This window comes from Trichosurus vulpecula, chromosome 6 (genome assembly GCF_011100635.1).
Source record: "Trichosurus vulpecula isolate mTriVul1 chromosome 6, mTriVul1.pri, whole genome shotgun sequence".
Taxonomy (NCBI): Eukaryota; Metazoa; Chordata; class Mammalia; order Diprotodontia; family Phalangeridae; genus Trichosurus; species Trichosurus vulpecula.
The window spans coordinates 228305860-228332115 of record NC_050578.1 but is presented as its reverse complement, the minus strand read 5'-3'; the positions used below and the strand labels follow the sequence as shown (position 1 = coordinate 228332115).

General features: G+C 42.1%; 1 protein-coding gene across 1 annotated transcript in view; it reads left to right on the top strand.

Moving 5' to 3' along the window:
* Positions 1–25461, top strand: part of GALNT18 (polypeptide N-acetylgalactosaminyltransferase 18) — a 460133-nt gene extending 434672 nt beyond the window's left edge. Inside the window, exon 11 of the mRNA XM_036763883.1 lies at positions 25035–25461. Coding sequence (XP_036619778.1) covers positions 25035–25181 — 147 coding nt within the window. The 3' untranslated portion in view covers positions 25182–25461. The remainder of the gene's footprint in view (positions 1–25034) is intronic.
* The last annotated feature ends 795 nt before the right edge of the window (positions 25462–26256 follow it).

The following is a 26256-nucleotide window of genomic DNA, read 5'->3' as shown; positions in this document are numbered from 1 at the left end:
TGAGCAGCATAAACCCTACAACCAATAGAAACCTGGATTTAGGCAAGATAAGATCATCTATCACAACCCAAGGTGATTCTGGAGAGGGAGTCCAAGTTTCAGACGCAGAGGAGGAGGTAGGGATGATGTCCTGAAAGCGGAGACGACAGGAAGCTTATAGTTGGAGGGGACTTTAAAAGCCATCAAGTCTAACCCCTTCTTTGCAGATGAAGAAATAGGTCTAGAGAGATTAAATGACTCGTCCAAAGTCTCACACCTAAAACATATCTAAGGGGAGATTTGAACCCAAGTTTTCATGATTCCAAGTGCCCAGTGCTCTATCTACTACATCATGCTGTTAGTGGTAGGGTATGAACCAGAACAAGCTTCTGACCCCACCCCCCAGACTTTCATTCTACCCTCTACCTCACCCTGCCTCCTATGAAAAGAATGGAAGTCCCACTTAATAGAATAGTTTTCTCCTGATTCCCAAAGAACTTCCATTTGTGTTATGTAATTTCATCGCAGAAACAATCCTGATGATATTCACCAATCTGGCTTCCCCAGATTGCCAATGAGGTTCATAGGCTTCCCCAGACTACTCAAGATGTCTATAGTCTTCACCAGAACACCAAAGATCTATGACACAAAAAAAGGTTAGGAACTCCTGGACTAGAGTAAGTGGCCCAGGCCAGATTAGTTCAAGGGATCCTGGGTATCAGAAACAGACTTCCAAACAGCATGGTTCATTTGTGATTTAGGGTTAAGTAATTCTGATCTAAGCACAGGAAGTGAGCCTTATACCTGCTAGAAAAGATCAGAAATTAAATCAGGTTGGAGCTGAGAACGTAACTTAGATTTAGGAGCCAAGCAGGAATTTGTAGCTAAGCTGTTTGGGCAATCTGTCTAGTTTGTCTCCAGACATACCTCAGACTTGTTGTGAGGCTGATCCTGCCTTTTGTCTCCCAGTATGATGGTTTGGCGTGTGAGCAGAGACTGTGTGTGAGTCTACACACATGGCAACCAATCCAGGAAGGAAGCTCCCAGCATGAAAGAAGTGACCGTCCTGGGAACTGCTCTCTTCCAACTCTGTTACATTGACAATTTGGATCTACATCTGCCAAGCTGCCTGATGCCTTTACCAAATTTAATTAAGTTCAGTAACTATCTGTTAAGCATTAAGAGTCCTGTGACGGCAATTGGGAGAGATAACAAAGATGAAATGAGATATGGTCCTTGAGAATGATGCAGCAGCATAGGAAGAGCAAGGCATTTGGAGTCAGAGGGCCTGGGTTCAAATCCCATCTCTTCTAGTGATTACACGTATGACCTTGCAGAAGTCACCTAATGTCTTTGTGCCTCAGTTTCCTTTTCTGGACAATGAAGAGTTGAACTGGTCCTAAGGTCCTTTTTGGCTATAAATCTAGGCTGTTATGTCCCCTGTTCTCATGAACCTTATAGTCTAATGGAAAAATAAGGCATATACATGAATATTTAAAAATGAGAATTATTATGGGGATAAAATGAGTTATCACGTGTAGAAGTTTTTTGGAAATGTAAAAAAATGCTACTGAACTATTACAGAAATTCTTCGCATTACCTCATTTGATCTATAGTGTGAGAAGGTACAGTAATGAGTGTATTATTACTCCCAGTTTAAAGATGAGGAAACTGAGAGTGAGTTAGGTTTCCAGGGGCTCCCAACCACCTAAGACTTGGCTGCCCTCCACTAGTCTCTGAGACGATTGCAGTTAACCCTTCATGTCTAGTCACCCTGTGGCTCTGAGGCCATCCCAGATCGCCACTGTCTGGTCAGAACTTGAACTTTGTGTCAGTTCATTGAGATCCCAGGATCATAGATGTGGAGCTAGTAAGGACCTTCAAAGTCATTGTCTAGACACTTTATTTTACAGATTAAGAAACTAAGGCCCAGAGAGGTCACACAGATAGTAAATAACAGCCAGGATTTAAACCAAAGTCTCCAAGTCTAATGTTCTCTCCCCTGTGCCACGACAGAGGAACAAAAGACATGGTCAATTGCATGATACTGGACAGTGTGTTGGGGGACCCAACTGGAGTTGATCATTCTTTAACTGATGCTGAAAATCTGGAGTTGGTCATGCCATTATCCTGGCATACTTTGGTCCATGACTTCAGGGGACCTCTTACAATCCTCTAAAGCCCTCATCTGTAGAGGCACCTGCTGGGCCTTTTCAGGCAAAAGTAAATGACATGCCAAGCTCATGAAAAAAACATAGAGGCAGAGGAATTACCAGGAGAGCTAAGTAATGTATGCATGGAATAACAGTAGACACTGAGAGCCCTGGAGTTGAACAATTTGTAAAGCCAGATGGGTTAAATCCCACATCTGACAATTATTACCTCTGTAACCTTGGACAACTCACTTAACCTTCCTTCTAGCTCTGAATCTATGATCCTATGATTGTATGAATTAAACTTCAATCACACACTTGAACTATGACCTCACATTGATCTCTCCCTGTGCTGGTGATGACTGAAAAACTAAGGGGTATGGATAGGGGTGGGGGGTCAGAAGATGAGCTACATAGGCTCCCCATGAGAAAATGAGAGCCTTGCCACTATGGATGGCCATTTCCGTACATTCCTCACTTCCAGATGAATCTCCAGTGCCCTCTGTACAGCTCTTCCATCAGCTGCAGGGAGGTGGGGTTGCTTGGTTATTTCAGCTCCCCAAGTCACCATGAACTGCCCTGCTAAGAGGCACCAGCTCTGTTGCCTTTAGGCAAAAGGCCCATTATTAGTAAAAAAAAAAAAATTAGTAAAAATTAGTAAAAAAAAAATTAGTAAAAAATTAGTAAAAAATTAGTAACTGTCAATAGAAATATCTACTGCCAGATTTCGTCAAGTCAGAGCTAATTAAAATGTCTTGTGCCCAATATATGCTTCATTAGAAGTGGCGGGCAAGTTCTAAATGTTTAACGTTGAGGCAGCAAACAGTCTTGTATATCCAAACCCATCAGTGTAGCCCTTTTGATCACAACTTCTCCCATGTCTGGGCTCTCATCTCTTAGACTAAAGAATCCAGCCCCCAACCCCTCACACCATTGGCAAGAGCCAGTGGGGAAAGAAGTAGAGAGGGTATAATGGAAAGGACCTTGGCATTGAAATTAAAAGACTTGGATAAGGCCTGTCTTCTCCGTTGATCAGCTAGATATCCATAGGCAAATCATTCCCTCTCTCTGAGCTTCAGTTTCCTACTCCCATTAGTGGGAATAACAAAACTTGCCCTATATTGCTCACAAGGCTGCTGCTAGGAAGGCACTTTGTGATCCATAACGCACTATGGACAAGGCAGTTGTTTTTATTCAAAGTTTCTAGCATTGAGATAGAAATGTTTATGTTGAGTGGCTTCTTGGCACACATCTCTCAATTGTCCACTTTGGTAGGTCAGTGATTCAGTCGTTTCCACTGTCCTTCAGCATCGCTAGCATCTCTAGTGCTATCCTTCTTCTCCTCACCAGCACCGCCATAGACCATAAGCTCCTTGAGGGCGTCAGATGCTAAGATTTTGTGTTTCTAGCCCTGGCATCTAACACGTAGCAGGTGTTTAATAAATGTCTGTTGAATTGAATTGAGTTCTCTCAATCACTCGATCTGGAGTCAGAGGACAAGGTTCTAATCTCAAGTCTGACAATTACTATGTATGTCTTTGGAGAAGTGGCTTAATCCCCACTGAGCCTCAGTTTTGCCATCTGTAAAATTAAGGATCTTCCCCAGTGATCAGCTTTCACCTGATTTTCAGATTCAACACTACATTAAGAGGGAATGTTAGCAACCTAGGCCCATCTTCCTTCATAGGCTATTCTTTAACATGCTGAACAAATCTTGGGGATCCAAAGTAAAAGCAAAACAATCCCTGCCCTCAAGGAGCTTTCCTTCTAATGAAAGGGAAGCCATGTATGTCAATAGGAATACATGAGATACATACAAAGAAGATACAAGTTAATAACCATAGCACAGACACAGCAAGTCCATGGGTTCAAATATATTATGATACAATGGGAAAAGCACAGGACAAAAAAATAGGGTCCCAAGTCTAGGCTCCACCACTAATTTGCTATGTGCCTCAGGGGTACTTGCTCCTCCTCTCTGGGCCTGTTTCTTCATGTGGACCATATAATCTCTTAGTCTCTTCTACACCCCCCCCCCCAAAATCCATAAATCTATGTAAGTATTAGTTTTGGATGAGTCAAATCCCATGGGAGCAGGACCTCTAGAGACAATAAGTTGCAGAAGGCAACATATCCTTTGCCCCTTACTGAGTGAACACACCTATGCCTTGTCCCAACTCTGGCTCTACTCTGTCCCTGAAAGGGACGTGAAGGGCTCTTGACCCCTCCCTGCTTCCTAGTTTGTGCATCTCTTTCTTTTCTTAGAGCACTGTAATGAAAGTAGTCTGGCATTAATGATAGTAATCTTGATGCTGGGAAGGTTCCCAACATTTTAGCATTTTTCCAATTAGCATATTTCTAATCAGAAGGCCTGTCATCCCATTGGTAGCCGTGTCCTTGCCCATACTACTGAAGCCAGACTTCGAAAAAACATTTTACATTTTCACTTTTTTTAAAAAAAGCCTTAATTTAGGGAACCAGTGCAGCCTGGCTTGCCTATTATTAAAGAATTAAAGTATGTGGTGTTTTGCATAATGAAAAATAATCAATATTTATTAAAAACTCAGAATCCTTCTGCAAGTCATTGCCCACTGGTAGTTGTTGCTAAGGCTGGTAGGGGGCAGAGGACGTGGTGCACATTATTTAAGTATTGCGCTGGAGCTAATTTCCTAGTAACAGGTTTTAATCTTGGCAAATTACATGGACATCCTACTAAGTTGGATATTCCTGTGCACAAGTTGGGACAAAAAGAGCTTTTAATGGGTGCATTTCAAGCTTTCTCTCAAGTTTCGCATTATGCATTATTTACCCTCCGGAGGACTACATTTAAACTCCAAAGACACTCATGCTGAATTAATTTAAGGTAATCTAGTGCAATTCTTCCAGCTTTCCTTACAGAGCAGTTATGCATTTGCATATCTTAGTGTAGCATTTCCTACACTGATTTTATTTTTAACAAATAAAAAGGGTTGGATTTTTTTGTTTTGTTTTGTGTCTTGTCTCATGTTTTTGCAAACCCCTCTAAGCTTCTTGTCTGTGCTGTTAAGTTGTGCGATGGAACTGTCAAATATTGACACTAAAAAGTCACATTTGATGAAAAAAATCGCTCTGTGACTCGTGTGAGGCTCTACAAAATGATTTTGGGGAGGCTATGTGTACCAAGCAGCTGCCCAGAATTACACTTAATGGTAAGGGTGTTCATCAGTTTTTGACAACAACAAGGAGCTGTCTCTGGTCCTGGACCAGCCGAGTCCAGGGTCATATGGTCCAGGGTCTCATACACTTGCTGCTAGTAAACAGTCATCCAAACAGACAGCTGTAATTAATTCAGTAGAGATGCAGCCCCAGCCACCCAAAATGGAACCCAGAAGGTCTTACCTTTCATGACTTAACTTAAATTAAATTTTAAATAAATTAAATAAAATTTCAGGACTTAGTAACAAAGCCTTACTGGTTATTTTGGCACTGGTTAAGATCATATAAGACTCTGCAAGATGCTACTAGACCGTACGCTCCGTAAGGTCAGGGTTGATATCTTAGATAAACTTAAGCACACTCCCCAATACTTAAGTGGCACAGGGAGCTACACTCAGTAGAAACTCAATAAATGTTGTCTGATAGATTGGCCACCATCTTAACACTCTAAAAGAAATTTCCCATAATTTGCCTCTGGCCATTGATCCTGTGAATCAGCTCTCAGTAAAACTGCATTTATGGGGTATCCTTTTCTCCTTCTGTCTGGTGACTGACCCGTCTCTTCCTCATACATATATTTTTACTTCCCTGTAAGAGATTTTGTTTCTCCTATGCCTTTGAAAAAATGGATTCCACCTGCTTTTTCTATCTTGTGTTTGGGGGCAACCAAAGACACATCTTGAACATATTAAGTTTATCAGGGAGGGTAGGGAAGGTGAAGACAAATGACGAGAACTAGACACATGCCTGCCTATTCCCAGGCTCCAGCATGAATTTCATGCTTCTAAGATTTCACTCAAAATCACCATGAGAAAGGAAAAACATAACCTCACATGGTCTGGGAGCATTGGGTTTTTTTTCACTTCCTTTACTATATGAGGCAGAGATTACTGTGGAATTTTACTAAGAGCTTTGCCCTCTTGCCCCCTGGCTCACAGATCAATATTCTGTCTCAGGCTGAGACACCAGTCAATCGAAAGCCTTTGTTAAATACCTACTATGCACCAGGCACTACACTAGGCACCAGAGGGCAGTTCCTGGAAGGTATTATTGTCCTAAACCTCAAATAGTCCTAAACATCACCATGGATGTGTTATTCAGTAACATATCTAAATTCTTCTTGAACCTCTTTTTATTTTCATCCTGAAATTATCACTGTGAGAAGTGATGATTTTCATAGGTTTATTCCCCACTGGGTAAAGAAGAATTCTTTTGTTTAATCAAAATTGACCTCATTCAGGCTTCAGAGGATACCCTTTTATTTTGGTATTCTGGGATTTTCTAAGTAATTCTATTTCACCCTATCCATTCCTCTCATATGGATAAGAGATTTGTCTAGTTCTTCTGTGTCGCAAAGGGAAAAACACTGACCAGCACAGGGGAGGGGAAAGCTTCAAGAGGCAGATTTTGGCCCAATAGAGATGAATTTTGTAACAAGAAAAACTGTTCAAAAGTGGAATGGCCCACCTTGAAAGGTAGTGAGTTTGCTGTTACTAAAGATGTTCTAGCATAGGCTGGATGGCTTTTTGGGAAAGATATCTCTCTACTCACCTAAGCTTGTGTTATTCTCCTAATAGCACTAGAGTGAGTAGGGCTAGCAGCCAAATTCCTTCACTTCCACACTTAAGAGTCATAGCCCTGAGCTTAGAATGGGCAGGGTTTGGCTTTTCCTTGGCACTAATCCAAGAGACCTTTGCCTATGGCCATAAGACTTCCACTTTAACTCATCAACTGCAAGCATTCAACAAACATTTATTAAGCATGTATTATGTTCCTGTAAAGCACTGTACTAGAGCAGTGAGGAGACAAGCACAGCTTCTGCCTCTCAGATCTCTGAGTGTTAGTGCAAGGCAATGAGCACCCTAAATTTCTGTATGTTTCAGCTGGCTTGGTTTGCTAAGTTCAGTGTTGCCATCTGATCTCTAATTACCTTTCCCATTTGTTGCCATTGCCACTATAAACTTGTCCACAAATCTGACCTAGGCACCATCTTTCCCTTCTCCCATCTTCACAAACTTCAGACTACACGAATAACAGGTATCATTTGTATAGCTCTTTAACGTTTGTAAGGCACTTTCCATATATTGTCTCATTGATTCAGTCCTTACAAAAACCTTGTACAGAAGGACTGTTATCATTCTCAGTTTGTAGATGAAGGAACTGAGGTTAGAGAGAGATTGAGTGACTTGCCTAGGGTCATACAGCTAAGATCTAAGGCAGAATTTGAACTCAGGTCTTCCTTACTTCAAGTCTGACACTCTCTCTCCTATGACACCTAGCAGGCACTTTTCAGAACTTATTCACAAGAGAAAATAAAATATACACATTCATAAAGAATTCACTAGGGAAAGGCCATTGAGAATGCAAATTTTTAACAGTGTTTTTTTCTAATTACTTTTAAAGACAAATGTTAACATTCATTTTTTAAAATGTTGTTTCAAATATTCTTCCTTACTTCCTTTCCTCCCTCCTCCCTTCCTAAAATGTAAGCAATTTGATATGTTATATATGTGCAATCATGTAAAACATTTCTCCATATTAGTCATGTTGTGAAAAAAAAACAAAAGAAAAAAACATGAAAAAATAAAGTGAAAACTAGCATGCTTTGATATGCATTCAGACTCCATTAGTTCATTTTCTGGATGTGAAAAGCATTTTTCATCGTGAGTCCTTTGGAAATGTCTTGGATCATTGTATTTCTCAGAGTAGCTAAGCCACTCCCAGTTGATTACTGTACAATGTTACTGTTACTGTATACAATGTTCTCCTGGTTCTACTCCACTTTGCATCAGTTCATGTAAGTCTTTCCAGGTTTTTCTGAAATCTACCTGATCATCATTTCTTATGACATAATAGTATTCATTACATCCTAACTGGGTGGTCCTTAAAATCTAAGCTGTCCTGTCTGAGCCTAGCATTTTCCATGATACTCTAGTCTTTAAGCAACTGGCTTCTTTGTCAACATTCATGCTAAAACACCCTCCATGTGTTTTGCATGACTACACATGCATAACCTATATCAAATTGCTTGCCTTCTCAATGAAGCGGAGAAGAGAGGGAGATAGAGAATTTGGAACTCAAAATTTGAAAAAAAATAATTACATGTAATTGGGAAAAATAAAAAAAACTATATTTAAAGCATCCTCCTCTCCCATAGCAATTTAGGATCCAGTTACCAGGACATGATGGATCAAGTTAGTTGGTCTCTTCTACAATCCCAAGTTCACTCTCAGCTGATTAGGAATCATCCTTGTTATTTGGGGCAGAGTGGGGGTGGGATGGGGGGTTACTCTACCTCATACCTACACAATCACTGAGCTAAGTAAATATCTCTTTTCTCTTAGCCCAAAATGGTATGGTAGGAGGGAAGACTAGAAGAATCATCACAGATGATTAAAGTTGATGCCAATACCTTAAAAATAGAAGTATAACACCCATCCAAAAGCACAACAAGACAAGCTGTCACACCTTGTTCATAGATATTGAAGAGGGAATCCTTCCTAGGGCAAGACTAGATGACCACTAAGGTGCTTGCCAGCTCTGGGCAGATAGCTGGAAGTAGCACAGTTGAGAGGACAAAGGACCAAGAGATCCAGGTTCATGCCCTGGGCCGTCTGCTTCATAAAGGACTAAACTGAGGCCAAGAGAATTTAAGTGGTTTGATCAAAGACACACAAGTAGTAAGGAAAAGAGCAGGGATGGATTAGGTAAGTGTAGGTTTCCTTCTCTGCCACTTGCACTCTGCCCTAGAGGAGATAATCAGCATGATCACGTTCCTAGAATCCCTTCTGGGACTTCTGTCATGGATGGGGTTTACATTGGCAATATGGATATCTTCTTGCACATCTGACTGTGGATTCACTGGCACTAGGTTAGTCCAAATGAGAAAAACAGAGTGTTATTGCTTTCAAATGCTAATTGCTACCCAACCTTTCCAAATAGAGGTCCTAGCAGGTTGGCTTTAATAAATAAGTAAGCAAAGCCCAATTAATGCAACAAGCCTCAACTGGATGTCGACTAAGTGTGAGATACCATGCTCAGCACTATTCAAACATGATCAAACAGTGTCAGAGCTAGGAGTCTCTAGTTCATTCCAGACCTGAACAAGAATGTCCTCTAAAAAATACCCCCAAATATTTAGCCTTGGCTTAGAAACCTCTATGGAGGGAGAACATGCACCTCGATTTCAGACTATCCCTATTCATGTGGAAGTCAGTCTTTCCTGACGTGGAGCTGAAATCTGCCTCTTTACTTTTCATTGCCGCCAGTCCCCTCTGGGGCCAAACAGAATGAGCATAGTCTCTAGATCCTTGGGAGCAGAGTTTTTTTCATTTGTTGTCTATTTATCCCTGGAACCTAATGTGTGGTACCTGACACACAGTTGTTGTTGTACAGTTGTTTCAATTGATTCCAACTCTTTATGATCCCATTTGGGGTTTTCTTGGCAGAGATACTGGAGTGGTTTACCATTTCCTTCTCCAGCTCATTTTACAGATGAGGAAACTGAGGCAAACAAGTTTACATGACTTGTCTGAGTCATGAGACACTTTACAGGAAATGTCTGAGATCAGATTTTAACCAAGGTCTCCCTGACTCTGGGACTAACATTTTATCCACTGTAAAATAAATATCAACTCCTCACTCTGTTTAGATTTCTGTTGTTGTTCAGTAGTTTTTTAGTCATGTCCTACTCTTCATTTGGAGTTTTCTTGGCAAAGATACTAGAGTGATTTGCCATTTCCTTCTCCAGCTCATTTTACAAATGAGGAAACTGAGGCAGGCAGGGCTAAGTGAATTGCCCAGGGTCACACTACTAGTAAGTGTCTGAGGCCAGACTTGAACTCAGGTTCTCCTGACTCCAGGTTCAGTGCTGTAGCCATTACACCCCCTAGCTGCCCTTGACACACAGTAGATAACTACTGAATACTTGTCAATTGATTGGTGTAGGGTCCTAGAGATAAGGTAGTTATCACCCAGTCAGAACAGGAAGGCACCTTGAAGGGGGGATGGATGTTTGGTTGGGACTTTAAAGGAGGATAAAGCATCTTCCACAGGTAGAAAGGGAGAGAGAAGATCTTCTAAGCCAAGCTGGCCCTGTGATTTCATTGGCATAGAGAGTTCTCCACTTGAGCAATTGGGTAACTTCTTCGAGATTTACAGTCTTGGAGAGTTGGGAGGGGAGGGAGGACTCTGAGAGGTCAGCTGCCTTGGCCCGGGTGACACCACCAGGCTGTGTCAGAGAAGGCCTTTGAAATGAGGCTTCCAGATTGGGAGGAGGGGGTGTAGCTCTCTGTCCACTCTCAGGCTGCCTCTAATACAGAGAGAACAAGACAGGGCCTCTGCTCTCAAGGCTTTACTCTCTATTCAGTGAAACAGGAAGGGGAATTAAAGATGGATCCAGTTCAGAAGAATCAGAGTCTAACTTGACCTGTTACTAGCTTGCTGTGGCATTAGACCGTGAGCTTCTTGAAGGAAGGGACTGTCATTTACCTTTCTGTGATATGGTAAGTGAATAGAACACTAGGCCAGGAGACAGAATAACAACCTGAGTTCAAATTTTCCCTCAGACCCTTACTAACTTCATCACCTGGGCAAGTCACTTAAACCTCTGTTTGCCTCAGTTTCCTCAACTGTAAAATCAAGATAATAATAGTGCCCACCTCCCATGGTTGTTGTGAGGATGAAATGATATTTATAAAACACTTAGCACAGTGCTTGGCACACGTTAACTGCTCATTAAATGCTGGTTTCCTTCCTTCCTTTCCCAGAATTTAGCACAGTGCCTGAAACATAATAGGCACTTAAATGATTGTTGACTGACTATGTGACTATGGGCAAGCAAGCCCTTTTCTCTTTCTAAGGCCTCAGTAAAAAGAGGGGGTTGAGTTGGATCAGATGACCTCTAATGTCCTTTCCAGCTCCTAAGTTCTGCAGTTCTAAAAGTTAAATTACAATGAATTATTTAAATAACAATTCCATAAGAGTCTTCCCAGGGACCTCTTTGACTAATTGCCAAATGAATTGAACCTCAGAGGCTCTGCAGTGAGCTCAGTATTGCAGCTGCCGCTTAGTTGTGTCTCCTCCAGATCCTTCACCCTTTTGCTCTCCCTCAGATAACCCAGCTGCCCCAATTGGAGGTGCTTGAGATCAAAATAAGAGAAGTCTGTTCATTTTGGGGAGGCAAGAAAAGCTTTTCTGGGGGAGTGTGCTATATGAGAAGAGTTAAAATGGGATGGAAAGTGAAGGACTGGGTCACAGAGGAGGTACTCAGCCTTCCCAAGAGACTCAGTTGGCATCTCTACTCTGATTGGGGTAGCTGATGCAGGATGACCAATCCAACCTCAAGCAAATTAGTGTTTTCCAGCAACCATTCCTGATTCTTCCAAAGATCCCAGCCCAAGCGGGAAATAGTGCATGGGATCACAGGTAGAAAATTGGAAAGAACCTTAGAGATTGTCTAGTTAATCACCCTCATTTTACAGAGGAAGAAACTGAGGGTCAGAGAGGTTGTGGCTTGCCCAAACTCACAAGCTAGTGGCTGAGTATGCCACTTACCCCTCCCTTTTCCCCACCCAAATCAGTCCCCATTGGCCTGTGAAGGTAAGAAATCCTACCTGGTGCTATAAAGAAATAACCAGAAGGCTAAGAAGTTTGTATGTTACACTTTAGGCAATGGGGAGCTACCAAAGATTTGGAGGTGAGTGAGTCACCCATCATATCTGTACATCAGAAGGATAAATGTAGCAGTTGTGTGAAGGAAGGATGGATTAGAGAGAGAGTGGGAGGAGGAGACGAAAGGTGTTGAAGAGATGGAATTATGCTATGGGAAGGAGAAGGGAATAAGCATTTATAGAATATCTACTATGTGAAAGGTACTGTGATAAGAAACTTTAAAATTATTATCTCATATGATCCTCACAACAACATGTATTTTACAGTTGAGGAAACTGAGGCAAACAAGGTTAAGGGACTTGCCCAGGGTCACATAGATAAGAAGTGTCTGTGGCTGAATTTAACTCAGGTCTTCCTGACTTCCTAGCACTCTATGCATTGCCTCGTAGGCACCGGCTTGGGGTCAGGGGGACTTGGGTTCAAATCTCGGTTCTGCCACTTACTAAGCCTCCATAGATAAATCTCTTAATTGTTCTGAGTCTCAGTTTCCCTTTTACAAAATAATGATGATAAAAGTCATACTACCTACTTGATGGGGTTTTATGGGGAATGTGTTTTGTAAACTTTAAAGCTATGTAAAAAGTTAGTCAACAAACATTTATTAAGTGCCTACTATAATAGCATAATGTGGACTAGGACAACGTGATCCCCAAAGCCCCTTCTGACTCAAATATTTCATGGGTCTGTGAGTCCTCCCACTACTCAAGGTAGCTGTGTAGGGGGAGCCTCATTTATTCCTTTTCTGTGGGTGACTTAACTGCCTCAATACCTCACCATTGGCTGCCAATGGAAAGAGTTAATTTGGAGGACCTGGGTTTGTATCCTGACCCTTCCATGTGCCAAGCACTGTGCTAAGCCCTGGGGATACCAGGAAAGACAAAAGACAGTCCGTCCCTACTCTGGGGGAAACAGCATGAAACAACTGTGCACAAACAAGCTACAGACAGGAGAAATGGGAGTTAATCGATAGAAGGCACTGGAATTAAAACATAAGTTATCTTTTAAAAAAAATAAAAGGCTTATACCTGATATTTCATTGTAGCTTAAATTGGTGTTGTTCAGTCATGTCTGATTCTGAGAGACCCCATTTGGGGTTTTCTTGGCAGAGATACTAGAATGATTTGCATTTCCTTCTCCAGCTCATTTTACAGATAAAGAAACTGAAGCACACAGTCAAATGACTTGCCTAGGGTCACATGGCTAGTAGATGTCTGAGGCCAGATTTGAATTCAGGGCTTCCTGACTTCAGGTCCAGCACTCTGTACCACATGAGTAGTGGCCTGCTAGATCCTTGTTTGGCTGGCGTAGGTTTCCCTTTTTATTTTTAATTCAGGGGTGGTCCGCTTCCCTCCCACCCAAGCCCCTGCAGTCAGTTACAGTGAGCTCCTCTGCACAAGCAGGGTAAGGACTCTAGATCCCAGCTCATCACCCTTGATAGTCTCTGCCCATAATAACAATTCTCATCATCACCCTCACATAGTGCTTTAAGGTTTATGACATGCTTTATTTCTCTTCTCATTTGATTAAAGCACCGTTTGACCAGCAAGTTGCTCCCCTGCCAAAGCCCAGGTTTCCACATCAGCCTGCTGAGATAGGGCTAGGTGATCTCCCAGGCCACCTCTATCCCAAATGTTTCATGAGTCTAGGAGCTCCCCCACTACCCAAGGCAGGAACCCCATTTATTCCTTTGCAGTGGGGGTTTTAATTACCAATGTGGCCGGTTCAATTTCCCTCACCAGCAATTACTGGCTGATGATGTGCTGCGTTTGGAGCACCTGCATTGGAATCCTGACCCTTCCATTGATGTCCTACCTGGATGACCTTGGGCATGGTATTTAACCTTTCTGAATCATACTTCCCTCATGCGTAAAACAAGGGAGTTGAACCAAATGACCTTTAAAGTTCCTTCCAGCTCTTAAGCTAGGAACCTAGGAACTCTGCCTTCTTAGACTGTGTGACCTTGGGATTACAAGACCCCCTTTCTCACCTGAGCATGCTGGCAGAAACAGGTTACAAGGCTCAGGCTTCCTAGGCAGCTTCCATGAATCACTTCATCAGGATGATGTTACCAAGGGGGTGCCTTCCAGGCAGGGCTAACTCTGAATCTTCCTTCACATCCTTCTTCTCTGTCTACTCCGGGAATCCCTCCATACTGAAGTGATCCAACTACTTGTACTAGTCCAAGCCAATGAAAAAGGGAAGAGAGGTAGCCTGATGATGTAGCAAAGCTCTACTGTGACCATTGAGTGTCCTAGGGTCAAGTAGTCAATCTTAAAGAATTTGGAGTGCACTTACTATGTGCCAAGAAAAGGAGTGCATCGTAGTGGATAAAGAAGCAGCTTCAGTGTCAGGAATACATGGGTTCAAGGCCTACCACTGATACTGACTGTGTGACTAGGCAAGTTATTTTATGTCTCAGTGGCCCAAACAATACTCTAAGACTGTAAACTGACCATCAGGTATTCATTTGCATTGATAGAAAGAGTCTTCTTACTGAGAATCCCCTATATGAATCAAAGATCTGGCCCAGAATAAAAAATGTGCCATGGACCGTAGATATAAATTTTTAAAATCTGGGTAGTTCCTGACTTCAAGGCACTCACCTTCTGATGCCACTCATAATAGCTAAAATGTATATAGCAGTTTAAGATTTGCAAAGGATTTTCTATGTGTTAACCCATTTGATCACAAGCCTGTGAGGCCTATGATCATCTCCATTTTACTGATGTGGAAACTGGGGCAGTAAGAGATTATGTGATTTACCCAGGGTCATGCTGCTACTAAGTGTCTGAGGCAGGGTTTGAACTTCACTCTTCCTGACTCAATGTCCCAGTTCTCTCCACCATGCCATCTGGCTGCTGCCAGGAGAAGGATACAAGATGGTACCACAGAAATGGGCCCAAAGACAAAGTCCATAGACCAAGGACATGGAGGACTCAGTCCTGGAAGTGGCTGGGATATCCAGGATAATCAAGGATCCCCTTCTGGGATTGAAACTTAATGGGATCCCCATGCCAGAGATGTGATTAAGGGTTCTTAATCATTTTTATATCATGGATCCTTTTGGTAGGCTGGTAAATACTATGGGTCTCTTCTCAGAATGATTTTAAATGCATAAAATAAGATACATAGAATTACAAAGGAAACTGATTATATTGAAAGAGTTATTAAAATATTAAAATAAGTTCATAGACTGCAGGTGAAGAAGCCCTATTCTCCAGGAAAGCATTCCCAGGTGGGGCTTGGAGACACTCTGATGAGAACAATGCTACTTCCTAGACAGGGCTGGGTGGAAAGGATGATTCCTCATTTGACAATTGAAGAAACTACCTTGGGATAGGGAAAGCCTCTCCCAAGGTCACACGACATTAAAGAGGAAGATCCAGTTGTTCCTTTGACTGGAGCATGATGTGCCCTGGAATCCTTTCTGTCAAGACCATCTTGAACCCAAACCCTGTGGCAAAGCAGGTCTCCTTCTAAGACCCCTGAGACAATGGGAGAACTGAGCCCAGGCAGAGGTGAAAACCAAGCTGGAAAATGAGAAATGGGCTGTGGGGAGCATTATTAGACTTCTTAATTCCATACATTCCATTTTTGAGTATTTTTAATGCTGTTTCCATATTTAATTTGGTTTCCATTCCAATTAAGCTCTCTGTGTGCTACTGCCTTTCTCCTGCCAGGTTTAATTGCCCTTATTTAAATACTTTAATTAAAAGTATTGTGGGTTTCCAGATCCTGGAGTTGTAAGTATTGCACAAATAATTTAGATGGCTGGGATGGTAAGCTAAACAACTGTGCTCTCCTGGGGGAGGAAAAATCTGTGCTCTGAAAATCCCCAAACCTAGGAATCATGGGATTGGTCACCTATAAATGACAGAAGTAAGGGTAGGGCATTAGGAAGGGCCCTCAAGGGACCCAGATGACCTGAATGTGGGTAGACAGAGAGCCTCTATTCCCATTTCCTCAAGTGACAGATGTGGCAACTGAGGCTCAGAGATGCAAGATAATTCCTCCAAGGTCATTTAGCTGTTGGTGGTAGGAGAAGGATTCGATCTCCGGGTGTATTGACTCCCTGTCAAGTGCACTATTCTCTATGGTAGCTGACATAATTCTCTTGTAACAGTCTAAACCAACCTTTGCTAAGCTCCCCAGATAGGGAGATGGACTCAGCTGGCCTAGCATATCATAGTCAGTGAGATCTGATTTTGAAGAGGTCAGAGAAAGGATTAACAGGCACGTTCAGCTTTAGATCCTAGGTGGGGGGAGGATGGCCCGAGAGGAATGGGATGAGCTCCAGAACAAAATTCTGACAACACAAACAAAAATGCTTCTGATGAGGAATTTAAAAAAGGAGCTGTCTGGGAGAACCGGGGTGGGTGCTGAGCTGATTCATCGACTAGTTCTGATTTTTAAAAAGAAAAACAAAAGATGGAAGCAAGCACTGAAGGTGAATGCAAAGGAGAGATGCTCTGGTAAGTATAACCTGAGACTGCTGATGAATGCTAAGGCATCAACAAGGATGCTTTCAGTTAGGTCAGGGGCAAAAGAAAGATCAAAGAAGGGAGTGGACTTGGGGTATTTGACATCAGAGAGAAAACGTAGTGTGGTATAGTGAAAGAGCAGAAGATCAGGGTTCAAATCCTGCCTCTGGCTTGTATTATCACTGTAACCTTGAGAAAGTTACCTAACTTCTCTGGGCCTTGGTTTCCCCATCTGTAAACTAAAGAGGATTGGCCCAGTTAGCTAGACCAATTGACTTTAGCTCTAAATTTATGATACTATGAACTCTTATTTTGCTTCTGGGTTTTTTCCCCTACCAAGGAAATCTAGAAAGGACAGGACAAAAATGTTTAACAAGAGAGTTGAAAGCTAAATTTAGGGCAGTTAGGAGGCACAGCAGACACAGTGCCAGGCCTAGAATTGGGAAGATTCATCTTCCTGAGTACAAATCCAGCCTCAGACACTTACTATCTGTGTGACCCTGGGCAAATCACTTAACCCTCTGTGCCTCAGTTTCCTCGTATGTAAAATGAGCCAAAGAAGGAAATGGCAAATATTCCAGTATCTTTGCCAAGGAAACTCCAAATGGGGTCGTGAAGAATAGGACACAACTGAAAAATGGCTGAAGGACGACAAGTGAAATTTAAGTAGAATGAGGAGTTGGTGTTTATCCCACAATAGAGTCAGGAAGACCTTTATTCAAATCTGGTCTCAGACACTCCCTAGCTGTGTGACCCTGGATAAGTCAATTAACTTCTGTCTGCCTCAGTTGTCTCAACTGTATAATGGGCATCATGATTGCACCTACCTCCCAGAGTTGTTGCGGGGATCAAACAAGATAACATTTGTAAAGTGCGAACGCAGTGCCTGGCAGATAGTAGGTTCTGAATAAAGGCTTGTTCCCTTCCCTTCCTTCTCAAAGAATTCAAATCACCAGGCCCACATTAAACTACATTCTAGGATAAAGAATGTGCAGATGAGGTTTCTGAGCTTCCGTCAGCAGTCTTTGAAAAAAAATCACCAAAAAATAGGAGTTTCCATAAAACTTGAAATGGGCAAATGTAGTCCTGATTTTCAAAAAGGGGAAGGAGGTAAGCTATTCCAAATATGGGTTGGCAATGTAGACTTTGATTCCTGGCAAAACTGAGGAGAGCAGCAGGTTGAAAAGAATATTAAATTTGTAGGCAGAGAACCTGAGCTGGAAATCCCTTACTACCTGAGTGACCTTGAACAAATCACTTCATATTTCTAGGCTTCCATCTCCCTTATCAATAAAATGAAGGAATTAGAGTCTCCTCTAACCCTAAAACTATGATCCTATGGAAATTCTAGAACATCTTTTTAAATTTATCTTTTTAAATATTTAACATCAAAAAAAGCATTTCCATACCTACTATGTTCCAGACACGCTGTACTGAGTACTTTCCAAATATTCTGTCTCCCAAAAGTCTTAATGTTAGAGCATATTTAAGTTTTATTAGCTTAAAACTTCACCAAGACTTTTGGGACATGTGTTATCAGACAAGAACATACAGTCATTGGAATTCATGTGTCCTTTTAAGATAGATTTAGTACCCCCACCACAGCACTGGGTTGTGTTAGATGCCATTGGATGGGGGGGACCCAGATGGATAATCATCATGATTGCAATAAGTACCAGGCATGGCCCCTACTCATAAGGACTTTCCAACCTCATTGGAAACACCCATGAAATGTCCATGAACCATATAGGTCAGGATTGTACACAGCAGACTCTCACACTGTTGCAGTTGGCTGTTTGTTGTAGAGAAATAATAATATAAATAATAAAATAAAATAAAAAAGAATAATAATCTGTGAATCAGGAAATCTGAATTCCACCCCAACCCCACTGCCATGTGCACTAAGCTGAAAGTGTCTGGAAGCACTCAACAGGCCTTCATTGTTGGGCCCGTATACGCCCCTTCTCATACCAGACAAACCCTTCTGGTTACTGTTCCGCAGACAAATATTCCATCTCCTACCTGCATGACTTTCACAGATCTGCATGCTTGGAGTGCTCTCCCTACAGTAGACTGTAAGCTTCTTGAGGTCCAGCAATATTCTGTTTTCTTTTTGTACCCCATTTCCTATCACGATGCCTAGCACATAGTGGTGCTTGTTACATCCATGTTGAGTTGAATTGAATTAAAATGTGTAAGAGCAGAGAGCAGATGGAAGAAGCCCAAGCACCAAACCTATATCCCACAGTGAACCTGCGCCAACCGTTGCTGACCTACTGTTACGGGGTATAATTTGGGCATCGTGATTTTGTAGAAGGGGCACTCAATTTACAGACAAATGACTTGGGTCCAAATGCTGCATCTGCCATGGACCAGCCATTCATCTGACAGGGTCACTGGTTTCTCCACTGCAAAATGAGGGGAGGGGTGGACTAGGTAACCTCTGAGGTGCCTTCCAGCTCGGACTCTAATTTAATTTCTTTAATTAGAAAAGAAATGTGAATCCTAAAATCTCACATGGATTTGTCAAAGGCAAGTAATACCAAACAAACCTCATTTTCCTTCTCCATTAATTTATTTGTTTGTTCATTTGTTTATGCATTCATTGTTTGTTTATGGATAGGGTCATTTGCTAGCCTGGTAGTTCATGTCACAGACACAGTGTACCTGGATTTCAGTAATAAGTTGGGCAAAGTTTTTCATGCTATCTTGGTGGGCCAGATGGAAAAAGGGTGAGAGCCAAGTAGATTGTACAATTTAGGCTGATTCAAAATGGTTTGACTTAAGTAAGCCCAAATGTTGGCAGCTCTTGAATCAATGACAACCTGAAAATAGGTCTCTGGTGGAGGGCCCCAAGAATCTTTCCTTGACCTTGTACTGGTCAACGTTCTTTCCAATGACTTACAGGAAGATCAAGATGGCATCCTTATCGAAGTGGCAGGTGGGACAGATTTCTAACATAATAAATTCTGTAATCAGGATTGACAAACATCCCCAAAGGCTGGAATGATGGGATAAATCTAATGAGATTTTAACAGATTGAATACAAATAAACATAAAAATCCCACAATTATATCTTGAGAAATTAATTGCACAGGCACAGGATGGACTAATGAACTGAAATATTAATTTGTCCATAGTATAACAATATAGGCAGCTAGGAGGTATGATGGATATAGCCCTGGAGTCAGGAAGACCTGAGTTCAAATCCAGCCTTAGACACATTAGCTGTGTGACCCTGGGCAACGCATTTACCCTGCCCACCTCAGTTTCTGCATCTGTAAAATGGAGATTATGATATACCTATAAGGTTCATAGAGATATTTGTAACTCACTTAGCCCAGTGCTAAGCGCATAGTAGATACTTAATAAATGTTTGTCTTTTTTAATGTAGCAGCCAAAAAACTAAGGAGATCTCAGTTTTAACTAACAGAAAGCTAGTATCCAGAATGAGTGAGGCAATGTTTTCTGTCGTGATCATTCCACATCCAGAGTATTGTACTCTACTTTAGATACTCCAGGTTATAGACCAACCAGAGGAGGACAACCAGCATGGTGAGGGGTCTGGAAACCATGTCATGTAAGGAACAGTCCATGGAAGATCATAAATTCAAATAAAACTCAATGGACCTCAGAAGCTATCTAGTCCAACTCTATCATCATGTTGAGAGGCAGCAGGCACAGTGGATAGAGGATGAGACTCGTTGTCAGGGAAGATCTGGGTTCAAATTCTACCTTTAACACTTTGTAACTATGAACAAGTCACTTAGCTTCTCTGACACTCACTTTCTCATCTGTAAAATGGGGATAATAATACCTGAAGAACTGATCCCTCACGCCATCAAGAGGCTCAGGTAAGATCATGGAAAATGGAAAATGCTTTGCAAAGTTAAAGCAGGACGTAATTTCAGTTATTATTATTAGAAGGAGAAACTGAGGCTCAGAGAATTTAAGTGGCTTGCTTCTGGTCACACGCAGGTAATGAATAACATAGTTAGGATTCTAACCCAAATCCTCCAAACCAAAATCCAGTTTTCTTTCCAGAGGAAGTGGGGAATTTTCACCTGGAGAAGAAAAGACTTCAAGTGATATGCTTGATACCTTTAATTATTTGATGGACCGTCAAGTGGGATAGAAATCAGCCTTGTTCCACTCAATCCCAGAGGGCAGAACTCAGAGGAATGGTTAGACATTTCAGGGGGGAGGATTGCAGCTCAATATAAGTAAACATTTTCTAACAATTACAGTTGTCCCAAACTTTAATGGGCTACCTTGAAAGGTAGTGAGTTCCCTATTACTGCAAGTCTTCAAGCAAATGAAGCTGGATGGCTATTTGTTAGAAAAGTTGTAGAGGGGATGCCTAGGGTCCGTGAATCTGGAAATAGGGCTTTGCCCCCACCCTAAAGTGGGTGAATCTCCCAAAACTCCACCCATGTAGACCAATAACTTTTGGAGGTCCTGAAGTTCCAATGAGGTCTTAGGGACCATATGCAGGGAATTCCAAACCCACTGGTCCTTGGACTGGATTTCAAGGAGTAAGACAGGGCTCTATAGGGGCCAGGGACCGGAGAGGGCACTTGACCCATGGCTCGTTGGTTGAGAGTGGCCTCTCATATCCTGAGACACAGAAGAGCTATTATTAAAGTTTCCCCTCTTGAAGAATGGGTCCTGTCTGTCACTGTCACACTCTGCCAAGAAAGATTCTGTGCATCAGGGAAAATCACAGGCCCTTTGAAGACCTAAAAGATGGCCCAACAGCTCCATTCAGCCTCATAGAACCAAAGCCAGCCTAGTTTCAAAGGCCCTGAAGGTCAATGGAATGGATTAAGCTTGGGTGGAGAGAGCAATCAGGAGAGAATGAACCATTGATTGAGATTTGTTTGGTCTTAATCCCAACAAAAGTTAACCCAAATTCACTTTTTCTATTCCTTTTGCACCACTTTACGGAGATCTCCCACATCTTCCCATGTCCCACCTCTTCCAGCATCAAAGTTCACAGAGGGCCTGCAGTGTATAGACACCACTCATATCTCAATGGCAATCTATACTAATGTTATATTTTTATGCATTTTCTAGTGTAATCGTTACAGTAGTCCAATGAAATAGGGGATTGGAGTCTAACTATCTTCATTTTATAGAGGAAAAGACTGAAGGTCCAAGAAGGGAAGTAATTTGAGCATGGTCATACAGGGGAAGGGACCAAGCATTTATTAGGTGTGCCTACTATGTGCCAGGTACTTTAAAATATTACCTCATTTGATTCTCACTACAACCCTAGGAGGCTGGTGCTATTATTATCCCTGTATTACAGATGAGAAAAACTGAGGCAAACAAAGCTTAAGTGATTTGCCCAAGGTGACATAGCTAATGACTTGTCTGAGGTCAGATATGAACTCAGGTCTTCTTGTCTCCAGGCCCAGTGTCCTATCCTCTTTGTCATCTAGCTGATAGTGAGACAGGTGGGATTCAAACTCGGGTGCCGCACCTCCAAATTGAACACTCTTTTCACTGTACTGTGGTCCTGACTACACGATCAGTGCTCTTTCCAGTAAACCATACTCCCAAGTTATCTGAGACAGGTATGCGCCATACTTGTACTGGTTACTCAGACTTCGATGTGTACCCAGACACCCTCCCTGACCACAAGGACCTGCTATTATAAACACATCTCCCTGAAAGGAGCAGATGGTAGACAGCAGAACCTACACACATTCCATTTAAAAAACCTTTTTTAGATACGATCATCTTTTTCTTTTCAGACACAATCACTGTGAAAGGCAGAGGGCACTGCCATTGTGAACTGGAAAGAACACTAACCCTAACCCTAATCAAAATCAGAAGACCTGAGTTCAAATCCCAACCCTTCTTTTCACAACTTTGGGCAAGTCCATTTCTCTGGGTCTTAGTTTGCTCGTCTGTAAAAATGATAATGTTGGAATGATAAATCTCCAACATCCCTTCCAGGTCTACTTTCTGCATTCCTATTAACCGGAGCTTGGACTCAGGTCTTGAGTCTATCTTCTAGTTCTAGGTTCTCTTCATTGATAGTAATGTTTCCATTGATAGTTCTTCACCTAACTCTGGATGCAGAGTCATTTGGGTATTGTCCCTCTTGGTTAATGGGGCTAGTGTTTAGTTTTAATTCTAATTTTATTTTATTTTATTTTATTCTGTCATTTTATTCAGTCAAACTGCCAACTCTTCCCTACCTGTTTGTCTAATGGGGAATGAAGATTAAACTCCAAGGGAACTACTGATCACACACACATACACATACACACACACACACACACACACACACACACACCACACACCCTGTTCCTGCCTCATAGGTCAGGGGGATAAGGTAGTGTGAGAATATTCAACATTCAACAGACACACAGGCCGTTAACATGCAGAAAGAGCCCTGGCCAACTTCAGAAACTTAGAAAAACCAAAGGAAGGAGCAAATATTGCTAGCCCTGCTCCCCCAAGTTAGTACCATGTGATGGAAGAGGAGGATCACAGATGTAGCCCACAGTTAAGTTGCATCATGGAACCACAGGATCTCAGAGTGGAAAGGGATCTTAGAAGCCATTGAGCCTAACCAATAACTCAACAAGATTTCTCTCTACAAAATACATAAAAGGTAGTCACCCAATCCTTGCCAGGAAAGTCTTCCCATTGCTTTCCAAAGAAGCATGTCCCGCCTTTGGACATCTCTGATCATTATCAAGTTTTTCCTGGTATTAAACCTAAATTTACCTCTTTTCAAGTTCCACCCAGATCTGCCCTCTGGCATCCAACAAAACAAGGCTAATCCTTCTACATGACAATGCTTCAGAATATTTGAAGACAGACATCATATATATCACCCTCCCTGCCAAGGTTTCCCTTCTTTAGACTAAACATTGCTGATTTCTTGAACTGACCTTCATGAGGCTTTTCACCATCCGAGTTGCCATCTCTGGATTCTCGCTAACTTATCAATATCCTTCCTAGTGTGTGGTACCCAGAGCTGGACATGATACTCCATCTGGAGTCTTTTATATATACATTCATACATATGTACATATATATGTATATGTGTATGTATATATATAATACTCCAGATGGAATATCATATGTGTGTATACATATATACATGTGTATATATACACATGTGTGTATATATATACATATATACATATGTGTGTGTGGGGAGAGAGAGAGAGAGAGAGAGAGAGAGAGAAAGAAAGAAAGAATAGTCTGACCAAGGCATATTAGAATGAGACCATGACCTCCTTATTTTTTAATTCAGCCTAAGATCATAATCATTTTCTTGGTTGCCATATTGAGTTGCAAAATCCACACAATTGAAAAGTATTGATCTTAAAGTCTAGTAGGATTGCCCAGATCAGTTAATGCAAATGGCTTGGTATGGCAGCCATTCCTCAAGATTGACTCAAGCAGCCACAGAGAATCCTCCCAGTGCTCCTAGTCAGAGAACCATTTCTGAAACCATCCCATGGAGCTTTTCACAAGTGCCTCTCTCCATTCTCACCTCAGAAGGTGCTGAGGGAGAACCTAGACTATTTAGGGAAATCAAGAAGAGCCCTGGAAGAGATAGAGCACCAGACTGAGAGTGAAGATAAAGGTTCAAGTTTGACCTTTACCAACCGCTACTAGCTTTGTCATAAGAGAATTGTACAGTAAAGTGGAAGAACACTGGGTCAGGAGTCAGATGAGCTGGGTTCACATTCTGGCTCTGGTATATTAAGATACATCACTTCTTACTAAAAGCCTCAGTTTCCTTATGTTTAAAATGAAGGGGGTTAGTTTTAGCAATGTTTGATAAAGCTAAAATATAAATTACCTAGGAAACAACCTTTGATAAAAATTGCTAGAAAGCTGTGTGGAAGAAATGTGGTTGAGACAAATATATTACACCATATACCACCATAAACCTCCTACCAGTTAGAGCTCTCTAACAGTGGAACAGTCTGCCTTGGTAGTGGTTTCCCTTTAATTTGGGGTTTTCAAGCAAAGACCGGATGACTGCTTTTCAGGCATGTTGTAAAGAGGATTCCTAGCCTGGTGCTCTATCCACTGTGCCACCTAGCTACCACACGCCCCCCCCCCCAGTACATATAGGTTGGACAATATGGCTCCTTCCAACTGAGATTCTTTGATGCTTCCAGGGCCATAGTCTACCAGCTGATTTTAAAATCTGTCAGCCTCAGTTTCTTCATCTGTAAAATGAGGATAATACCACCTACTCCACAGGGTTGTGGTGAAAATCAAAGGAGATAATATTTGTGGACCTTCAAGCACTATATAAATGCTATTGGTGCTGCTATCATCATCATCATCCCACTAGGGATCCCCCCTCTGAATATGGTGGTCATGATAATCTATAGCTCCCCATTTCCCTGGCAGAGACAGGAAAGGAAGAAAAGGGATCTCCCTTGCCCTGACTTGTCACCTATGCTATCCTGTACCTTGACACACACACTCACACCTTGCTTTCTATACCCACAACCGGCTCTTGGGCTGCACTTATCCCCTGAATCAACTCTCGGCTCTCACTTTTCAGGAAGGCCCCATCCAGAACCAGAGATCCAAGCGTTGCCTTGAGCTGCAGGAAAACAGCGACAATGAGTTTGGATTCCAGCTGGTGCTGCAGAAGTGCTCTGGACAGCACTGGTCCATCACCAACATCTTGCAGAGCTTGTCCTCCTGACCAGCCCTGGGGAGGGGGGGGAACCTCTCCCTCCCATCTTCTGCTACTGTGTAGCGCGTGGCGCCTGCTCTACTGTATTCTTTTCTTGGGGTTTTCCATGTGGAAGCTGGGCTTGTAGGCTGAGAAAAGAGACTCATTTCCTATTCAATTTTCATGGAGTTTATAGAAAGATGCTGAACCGTGGGTGAGGGTGCAAGGTTATAAACTATTTTACAACTGTACATAGGGAATAAATGGAGACTATTTATAACTGACAATAAAATGCTATTGGTTAAGAAAAGGCTTCCCCTGGTCATTCAGTGCCCTAGCGGAAGGGCTGAGGAATGAGAGTGTCTCCAGTCCAGGGGCTTATAGAGCTGAAGATAAGTCGAAGTTTGCTCCTTCAAGAGCAATTCATCCCAATTGATTAAGTACCTGTTACATGTAAATTCCCATGCTGGTGCTGGAGATCGTCAATCAATAAACATTTATTGAGTGCTTTATATGAGCTAGGCACTGAGAGCCGCTGGGATACAAAGACAAAAAGGAAACAGCCCTTGCCCTCAAGGAGCTTAAATTCTACAATGCCTTCTCACTCCATATACTCTATAACTCTTGGAGGAGAAGACTCTTTTAAGAGCCCAGGGAACAGCTGTACAGGGAGATGTTCATTGGCTTCGTGTTTCCTCTGCTAGCTTCCCTTTCTATCCCAAAGTGAGGTGAAACTGGGATGGTATCATCATTGGCATGCTCTCTGATCAGGAGACCCAGGCTGGAAATGGTCTGTAGGAATTACTGTTCTTGGGTGAGGGGAGAGAAGGTTGGTTCCTCCTCTCTTCCCATTGCATCAAAAACTGCTCAATGATCAACTTCACAACCTAGGGACCCTGATAACTAAGCAGCGTTGGGGGATGGGAGAGGGCCCTACTCCTGCCTATCACTGGCATCTCGCCACCCAAAAAGGTAAAGAATTAACTTGCATAGTAGGCACCTGAGAAAATGCTAGGGTGTCATCTAGATAAGTCTCACCCTGACAATAAGGCATCTGTCTGGTCCTTTTACAGTCACCACAGGTAACAGGTAAAATGACCTCACT